Consider the following 9,395-nt stretch of genomic DNA (forward strand, 5'->3'; position numbering starts at 1 on the left):
AAAGTATCTGATAGAGCTGTGAGGAGTGGAAAATATGTCTGATGGTTAAGGATATATCCCTAGAACCCTCCTCATCCCTCATGAAGATGAAGCCTTAAGCTTTAACGTGTGAGACAGGAGTCCAAACAGGTCAGATGTGCCCCAGGTCTCCTCGTGCCTATGGATTTCTCCTCTGCTTACTGTTTCACTTTTGCCCCTTAAAAGTAATTTGGGTGAGTGTAGAATTCTTCACTCACAATTAATTCCTTGAATGTACTTTTCTTATATCATTTGGTATTTTTTTCTGTGTGAAAGTCAGCTGCCATCAATTTCCTTTATTTTTCCATGAAATATCAAGACTCAGATTTCATCGATACATCCATGCACCCCAGCACTTACACGTTCTTTCTACATCACTGTAAAAAGTCCAACCATTTCCCTCTAGGACTGCTGCCAACATCATTCTCACTGCTTTTCTCCTGAAACTCACCACATACATTGTGCTTCTCTTTTTATTCCCCATGCGCCTTATTTTTTTAATTCCAGTCTCTCGGTATTGAATCTTACAAATTTCCTCATTACTTATTCCACTTTCATAATTGGATCTTCAGCCATATAATATCTTTGATGGAAACAGTATTTTGAGTATGTTAAAGTGGAATTATTATTTTTGCCTCTAAGATATTTCTCTAGTTCATTTATAAAATTATGTATACCTCTGTAATATAACACTTTTTGTTGTTTCAAGAGTTCATTTTCCTTCTTTAATTTTTCAGATATTTAAACATGCTTAAATTAGTATGAATTTCATGTATTCCTTGCATTCTATTTCCTCAGATATGAGCCTCCAGTAATTGCTTCATGGATTGTCTTTCATAGCACTATTGAACATTTTTAGGATTCCTCTTTGATGTCCATTCCTGTTGGACACTCGCCTGATTTTCCATAAAGAGTTTCTTCCAGGGCTGTCTTCATATTCAGGGCTGAAAGGGGTGGATAGTTGCAGTTACTTTGCCCCGTGGTATCCACTTTCCAAACCTTAGCAACTGACTAGGCGTGTGCCTGGCAGGGATGGCTCTAGCATGAACCTCACACTCATTCATGAATAGATGCCCATGTTGGACTATACTGAACTGAATCTGTTTTACAGTCACACAGGATGTTCCTTAGTGCTGACTATGGGGCTGGGTCAGTGGGCAGAGATACTCCAGTGCCCATTCACAAACATGAGGGAGGGAAAAACAACTTCCTACTTTCACCTTGAGCCCTGCTCCCCTCCCTGCATGTGAGGACCTGGAGTCCGTTTCAGAGGTGGAAACCTCCACTCTAATGACCCCATGCTTGTCCCAGGCACCTGAGGGCTCTCAGCTTTGATATGTTTTCCTTGTGGTTCCCTCTCTATTTTGAAAATTTCATTTCTCTTTCTCTGCAAGTGACTGTGGCTACATATTTCAGAAATATTATAAATAGCATTTCTCGGTGTTAAGAACAGATGGGGACTCTTGAGTGGCACATAAATCATCCACCCTGACTATGGAGTCTGACACCTCGATCCTTTCACATTTCAAACTCCACACGTCTTCATCAGATCCGGAAATTAGCAATGATTTATCCCTCCCATGAACTCGGCACCACTCTGAGGGGTGGGATTCATGACAACATGCTGCCAACGAGGAAAATGAAGCTCAGAGACTGGGCATTAATTCTCAAGGTGACATGGACAGTGGAAGATGGAGGAATATTTAAATAAGAATCAGCTTTGTCCCCCAAATCAGAGCACTAACCCACTCATTGTCCCCTAAAGCTCAAGACAGGACCCCAGGATGAGGAGGAGAGCTCTGCTCAAGGGAAAAAGGGCTCTGAGGAAACAGGAATGACTTAGAGGTTTGTTCCCTGAGGGATTGTGGTGGATGCTGTTGAAATAAAAAAGAGAAATTCGAGAAGACACCTGTGATAGAAAGAAAATTCACACTCTGGAGCCAAGAGAAGAGTCATGTTTTCTTCCCTATTTCCATTTATTTATCCTTTGTGCTCATTGTCACTATGATCTTGACCAGAACTGTGCAGTTAGATGTTGAGCATGTCTCTCTGCTGATCTGAGCTCTGCAGTGCAGCAGGAACCTGCATCTTCCCTGACGTATCTCCAGGGCATAGATGACCAGTATTTATGGTGAAGAAACCACAGGGATGTTCTGATGGATGAGTTGAAGAGTGAAGGAGATCCCTCTGGGGAGGCTCTGAGAGGGAAGGACATGTCCTGGGTCACATCCCCTGGAAGAGGCATCTCAGGAAGGCACCACATGTATTTGCTGCTCTGACTTGGAGATGAGAGCCAGGCCCCTGGGGTAGGGCAGTTCCTCTTCCTGTGAGGTTGCTGATGTGGCAGCCCTGTGACTGGGAGACAAGCCTTCAAGTGGCCACAGCCTGTGTGTCTGCCTTACTGAGCACTGTGGTCTCCTCCATCTGCACAGCTGGGGCCAGAGGGAGGAGACGCCATGATCCCCACCCTCACGGTGCTGCTCTATCTTGGTGAGATTTGAGGAGGGGGTGCTGGAAGCCCTAGTCTGGGAGGGACCCCACCCCACAGCCAGACCCTGGTCTCTCAGGAGACCCCAATACTCAGAAGGCTCATGAGGAGAAGGGTTCTTCTCAGGCTTCAGGGGCAAATCTCTCACAGGGAACCCTCTTCCAGGGCTGACTGTGGACCTGATGACCCCAGTGCAGGCAGGTAAGTTTGTCTCCAGGTGTCTCTGGTCCCACCTCTTCACGGGGGACAGGACACCACCCCTGGCATCTGGAGATGGAGAATAGAAGTTTTAGACTGACAGATGGAGGATGTCTGGGAGGATCCTGGGGCCGAGGGCTGGAGAACTGCAGTACTGAATGTATTGTGACCCAGCCTTTGATTTCATTCCAGGAACCCTCCCCAGACCCACCATATGGGCTGAGCCAGGCTCTGTGATCTCCTGGGGTAAGCCTGTGACTATCTGGTGTCAGGGTACACTGGATGCCCAGGAGTACCATCTAGATAAAGCGGGAAGCCCATCACCCTGGAGAAGACAGAACTCATGGGAGCCCAGGAACAAGGCCAATTTCTCTGTTCCACAGATGACGGATCTTTATGCAGGACAGTATCACTGTTACTTTATCAGCCCCACTGGCTGGTCAGAGAACAGTGACCCCCTGAAGCTTGTGGTGACAGGTAGGAAGACACTCATGGATCCCAGCTTCAAGCTCTGCCCTCAGGAAGGGGGTCTGCACTCACAGGTGTCATTCCTCTCACAGCTCAGCCCTGGAGGACATGAGGGAGGCATGATCCATTTAACATGTTGCCTTCTTCCCTCCTAGGGGTCTTCAGCAAACCCGCCCTGTCAGCCCTGCCAAGTTCTGTGGTGACACCAGGAGAGAATGTGACCCTCCAGTGTGTCTCATGGCTTGGATTTGACAGGTTCATTCTGACTAAGGAAGGAGAATCCCAGCCCTCCTGGACCCTGGACTCTCAGCGACACCCCAGTGGGCAGCCCCAAGCCCTTTTCCCTGTGGGCCCCGTGACCCCCAACTACAGGTGGACCTTCAGATGCTATGGATATAACAGGAAGTACCCCGAGGTGTGGTCAGTCCCCAGTGACCCCCTGGAGCTTCTGTTCTCAGGTGAGGCGCCCCTGTCCCTGTCCTCTCTGAGATCAGAGGGTCAGCTCAGGACTCTGTCCACAGGAGAGCTCTGATCACAATGGAGATAATTTCAGCACAATTGATGTTCCACAAGGGAGGGCCGATCCATGAAGGGATGGAAATAGGCAGAGGCCTCTCACTATTGGGGCATCTTAACCCTGAATCTTAGCAGAGATACAGAGTATGGAGAGCTGAGTGAGACAAAGGTCAACCCAGGAGGAATGTGACTAGACTGAGGGTGAGAAGACCGTCCCCACTGCTCACCTCCTGATGTCTCCATCTCAGAAAATGAGCCTCTGGTGTCCCAGGTCCCACTGGACACTGTCCTATAGAGGGAAGAATCCCAACCTGTGCGTACTGCTCTACATGGCCCTCCTGTGCTCACCTGGGGGCCTCATGCCTCTCAGTGCACACCTGAGACTAAGGAGGGACCATGCACAGCTCACTGGGGTCTCTTAGGGGATTACTGCATAGCACCTCTGTGTGCAGCTCATGTCCACTCTGCATTTTCTGTGCACACTTTTCTATCATTGCTCTCTTTCTCTGAGAATTGTTATAGCAATACTTGTGTATATAAATTTACAAATCTAAGTTATAAAGATTGAAAATGAAAACTTTAAAATAGAAAACTTTAAAAATAGAAAACTTCAAAATAGGGAATTCTACTCCTATTTTCATTGGGACTATTAAACTTATACTTTTGTTATGGAGAATAATAAAATTAAACTTCTTATTAATATGAAGTTTCCTTACAAAAATTGCTTAAAAGGAAGGTTTATTAATGACTTCTTGCTCTTTGTATTTCTATTCATAAAATTGTCTTTATCCATAGCTTAAAAATTGCTTAACTACTTTAATAATTTATAACCAAGATCTTGATTTCTTCATATTTTTATTTTATTTAATCAATTTATTTTTAAATTTTACTTTTTGTAAATTTATTTGTATATTATATTAATAAGAAATGATTTATTTCCAATGACCACTTCTGATTTACTGACAATAATTATATCAACCACAAGAAAATTGAAATTTAACTTCTTTGGGGTTATTTTAAGAATTTTTTTTTATTTTGCAACAGTAGATTCTCCTCAAGCTAATTTTATTGGCATAAAATGCTATATGATAGCGATGACAAAAAAATATTAAGGTTTAGTTGTGTCACTTTAAGAAAACTTCTTCATTTTTAGCTGAAATTATTTAAGCCAAATGTGTCAAAAATCTGTGTTTTCTATGCACAACATTATTGATCCATCCATTTCAGTTCATTTTTCTTTTACATCAGGGATTTATTAGGAAAAACATCTTTTAAAAATAAATTTGAATTTCTTTTCCAGACAATTGCACATCTCCTGAACAGTTATATTTTCTGTTTAATTTATAAACATGGTGAGATACTTTAAAAAGTCTTCTTGGTATTAAACACTAGGGTAATAATCCCACTGAATGATGTCTATCATTCGTTCATATTTTCTGAATTGTATATGCTTATTTAACATTTTATATGGCATCTGTCATTAGCATTGACCTCTAATATATTTTTGTTTTGTAATCTTTTTTTTTTTTTTTTTGGTTTGTATGTGAAAACTGGTTAAAATAGATTTGCAGGATTACCTATTTCTTTGTGCTTACCCAGCTTTCTAACAGAACTGACTTTCTTTGTTCCTTAAGGCTTTGAAGACCAGAACTGTGGACTTCCTTGGTTCTGGAGATTTGATATTTAGGGGTTAGAGATTATCTTTTAAGATAAAAAGCATATGATTAGCCTTCTCTTCTTGAAACCATACAGCAGTTTTCAGAGTCGTGCCAGAGAGAGACAGAGAGAATGATGAGGATGAGGGTAATGAAAATGATGGCACCTCCCTCCTCTGTGCCGTCATCTGTGGCTTTCTCAAATACACCAAACCCCCGGATCTCAGCTCCCCCTTCTCCTCTGGACCCTCCCTACATCCCACAGATATGACTTTATTCCTTAATGAAGAAAAGACTGAGATCTTTCTGAGGACCTGCTCTTCCTGCAGCCTGTGACACTCCTTGTCCCGGTCTTCATGTGGCTCATTTCAGGTTCCTTCTATTCGGGAATAAGTTTAAATGTCTTCTCCAAGTGTGACCTTCACTGAGACACTGATCAGAACTGACCTGCATAGATAGATCCACATAGGATCATGCTCTAAGAAAGCAGAAACACCGTTTTATGTCCCACTGAATTAACATCACTGTTTAGAAAATATACATTTGCATATAAGGTGTGTGTGTTTGTATCCCACTGTAAGTATACCTAACTATGAAGAATGAATTAACAAAAGACTAAATGGATGACTAATTTCCAGGTGAAGATTAGACTGTAGATTCCAGAGGGAAGGAACTGATTGAGATGGCATGAAGGGGACCAGTCCCAGAATTCTACCCCTCTGTGCTAAAGACATTGAGGAGCCCTTGGTACCAACCCTACATCCATGGATCCTGGGGCCTCAGTTGTTGAATAAATAGAAGCTCTTATATCCAGAAGAGTTATCTTACAAGGTCCATATCCCAGAATGAACAGAGAGCATACAAGAACTCAATTATTTCTGTACTGTGAGATCATTTTTCTCATCAATCTGGAATTCTTGGGACACATACAAACTGATCCAAAGTGACTCAGAAGCAATGTTTAAATTAAAAAAAAAACACACACACACAGAGACTGAATGAAGCAAATGAGAACAGAGCAAATCCTTCTATGGCAGACAAAGTGCTCATTAAGGGACTGCATAACAGTTACATCAGGAGGAACAGAGGGGATTATAAGACCACAGAGCCCGGGAAAAAGGCTTGAGTTGCATCAAATCCTAATCTATCCCCAATTCTTTTTTTAAGTCTCAGGAGCGGCTGACACCATCAGCCCATCACAAAACAATTCAGACTCCAAGAGTGGTGAGTAGGAGTAATTCTCAGTTATGGGGCTGGTGCAGAGGGTCATGTCCTGTCAAGGGGAGGAAGATGCCTGGGTGGACATCCAAGGATCCTGGGCTGATTTTGGTCTGCCCTGACCTCTATGACCTCTTTGTCCACAATTCCTAGCCTCAAACTCCAAAGGTTACACAGTGGAGAATCTCATTCGGATGGGTGTGGCTGGCTTGATCCTGGTAGCTCTTGGGATTCTGCTATTTCAGGATCAGCACAGCCTGAGAAGACCCCAAGATTCACCCTGGAGGTAAACATAATAGATAACAATGGAGGCCCACCCAGTGGCATAGTGGTTAACTTTGCACTCTGCTTCACCTTCATGAGTTCACCTGTTTGGATCCTGGGTGTGGACCTTACATACTGCTCATTGAGCCATGCTGTGGTGGCATCCCACATAGAAGAATCAGAATGAGTTACAGCTAGGATATATAATCATGTACTTGGGTTTTGGGGAGAAAAAAGAAAAAGAGGAAGATTGTCAATGGCTGTTAGCTCAGGGCCAGTCTTCCTGACCAATAAAAATCCCCAAAAAAGCATATCTTAAAAAAAAAATCTTGTGCTCCTATGGGAAAACAAAGATGTAACGATGTACTGTTCAGAGTGTTAGAGTCTTGGAAATAATTCTTGTGTGCCCAGAAGGTTCTGGAAGAAAATCTGGAGCATATGCTGTGTGAACTGTCTGCAGGTCATTGCAAGATGGAGGAATCATTGTTCATGTGCACGGACAATATATGGACTTTTCTGTCAATTACCGTAGAACTTTCCCTCATGACCACTATTGAGTTATCTTGACGGGCGTCTATCATTGCCACTTTCTGTGAAATCAGCGTGTTTGCAACATGGCAGATTTGAGTCCACACCTCCCCATACTTTCTTGCTCTTCTATACTTTCATGTAATATATTTTTCCTCATTTTTAAATATCACATACCTTGATGTCCTTATGTAGTCTCCATCTCTTCATTTAACAGCATGAAATCTGTTTTAATAAATCAATAAATTGTCATAATATAGATCCAGCCTCGAAGAGAAAAATCCAAAATGATGCTCTAACACTCTCTCTGGACTTCACAAGCCCTTCACTTTTCATTGGATACTACCTGTGTAGTTCCTTCAGAAATATCATCACTTGGAATCAAGATATTGCTGTTTGAAATAATAGCACGGTTCTTTACTGTCCCTGAAAATTTCATTCATAGAAAACACTGATTCAAATAATTTTCCAGTTTGTCTGGTGTATATTCTCCTTTCATGGCCAACTTCAAGGTGCCAGTGTGAGGTCCTAGATGCAGAGTTGGGAAGTGATGCACAGAACCAACTTTCACAAGACAGTCCAAGCCAACAGGAAACCTCAAATTCCACTCTGACAGCCACAAATTATTCCTAGGTTTCCTTATATTTTATGTGTAATAATCATTCCCACTTTAATATTGTGGCACAATTTCAGTCAAATCACAAAACCAAAATTCCAGCACATCCAGATGAGAGGCAAAGAGAAAAATGGTAATATTAGTTGTGGGAGAGAATAATGAGCACATAGAATTCTAATTTTTTACTTGTATTAGTGCAAAGTAAATCCAACAATTCAGAGTAGGTGATACTTATCTAGTTAAAGTAAGAGACATACAGCTATGATCTTTAAGTATATACGTTAGAGAAGATGTCTACATATGCATCAGGATCCATTCACGAGGACATTGACAAGAGAGTTCTTCATGTTGGCCAAAATCATTTTAAGATTACTGGCACCAAAAAAGAGAGAATTTGGTATTCTCTGTAAAAAATCAAATATTCTATGTCAAAGAAAATTCACAAACTAAAATTCCAAATGGTCATGTGTATCCATCTTCACACGTGATAGTGAATAAATACAAGCAGATTATAAAAACTGTGTGTTTAGGATTGTCCCACTTACCTAAAGCTAAAAAGGAAACATCCTATGTTATTTAGGAATGTACAAGTAAGATAAAAACTTCAAATAAAGGAAGGAAAAGAATTCCATGAAATCTATGATGGTGTTTACGAATAAGATAATGTTGGATGGTTTTGCACAAGACAGAAACCACAGAACTTTCTGGAACACTGGCAATGTTCTTCTGGACTTTGATGGGTCATTTAGGCCACTTTTTATTGTTGGTAGAATGTACATTTCTGTTTTATAACCATCATTATTTTTCATACAATTTAACAAGGTTGGGTGGAAGTAGGGTGGTGAGAGCCACGTCCTACACTGGTGACTAATTCCTAACGAAGTGGCTGTTGATCTGTTATAGCTGACACTTCACATGTTGGCATGTATTTTCCCCAAAACATGATCTCCTTCTGCCTGATCAGCCCCATCTGAGTCCAATCAGACAAAGAGCCAATTTCCAGGTGAGAAACTGGGTCCCTGAACAGACACCTTGGCCAATACCAGACGATATGCATTGCAAATGCCCCCAACAGAAAACACCCAAGGGGCCTCCACATCACACTCTCTCACTTTCTGCCACTGTCTTGAGTTGGACACAGGCCTATGTTCCCACACGGAGCCTATTTATATGCAGTCCCCATACAGTGCTTTAGGGACCAGACTTGGGTCACGATGGCATGCTCAAAGAAATATCTCCATAATGACATTCAATAGCCTTCAGATAAGAAAATGTAGTTTTGTGAAATTTTCAATGTTATAAATAATTTTGTCCTCATGTAAACCTCATGAGGAAATTATGAATCTCGTTGACATTTAAATGATGAGAAAGTTGAGGTTCAGAGATCCCGCAGCATGTTCAGAGTCACAGAGCCAAAGAGACAGGA

General features: G+C 41.9%; 1 protein-coding gene across 3 annotated transcripts; it reads left to right on the plus strand.

Moving 5' to 3' along the window:
• Nucleotides 1-2,375: 2,375 nt before the first annotated feature.
• Nucleotides 2,376-7,543, plus strand: LOC100054272 (leukocyte immunoglobulin-like receptor subfamily A member 5). 3 transcript variants are annotated; one of them, XM_014730676.3, is made up of 6 exons: nt 2,382-2,508; nt 2,672-2,707; nt 2,897-3,181; nt 3,328-3,630; nt 6,511-6,567; nt 6,715-7,543. In XM_014730676.3, the coding sequence occupies exons 1-6, from the start codon at nt 2,475-2,477 to the stop codon at nt 6,849-6,851; spliced, it is 852 nt and encodes a 283-aa protein (XP_014586162.1). In that variant the 5' UTR covers nt 2,382-2,474; the 3' UTR covers nt 6,852-7,543. The 3 variants fall into 3 exon arrangements, with proteins under 3 accessions (XP_014586166.1, XP_014586162.1, XP_070079451.1); XM_070223350.1 differs by having other exon boundaries at nt 6,517-6,567; XM_014730680.3 differs by lacking the exon at nt 2,672-2,707 and having other exon boundaries at nt 2,376-2,508.
• Nucleotides 7,544-9,395: the final 1,852 nt, after the last annotated feature.

The sequence above is a fragment of the Equus caballus genome, chromosome 10, assembly GCF_041296265.1.
Source record: "Equus caballus isolate H_3958 breed thoroughbred chromosome 10, TB-T2T, whole genome shotgun sequence".
Lineage (NCBI taxonomy): Eukaryota > Metazoa > Chordata > Mammalia > Perissodactyla > Equidae > Equus > Equus caballus.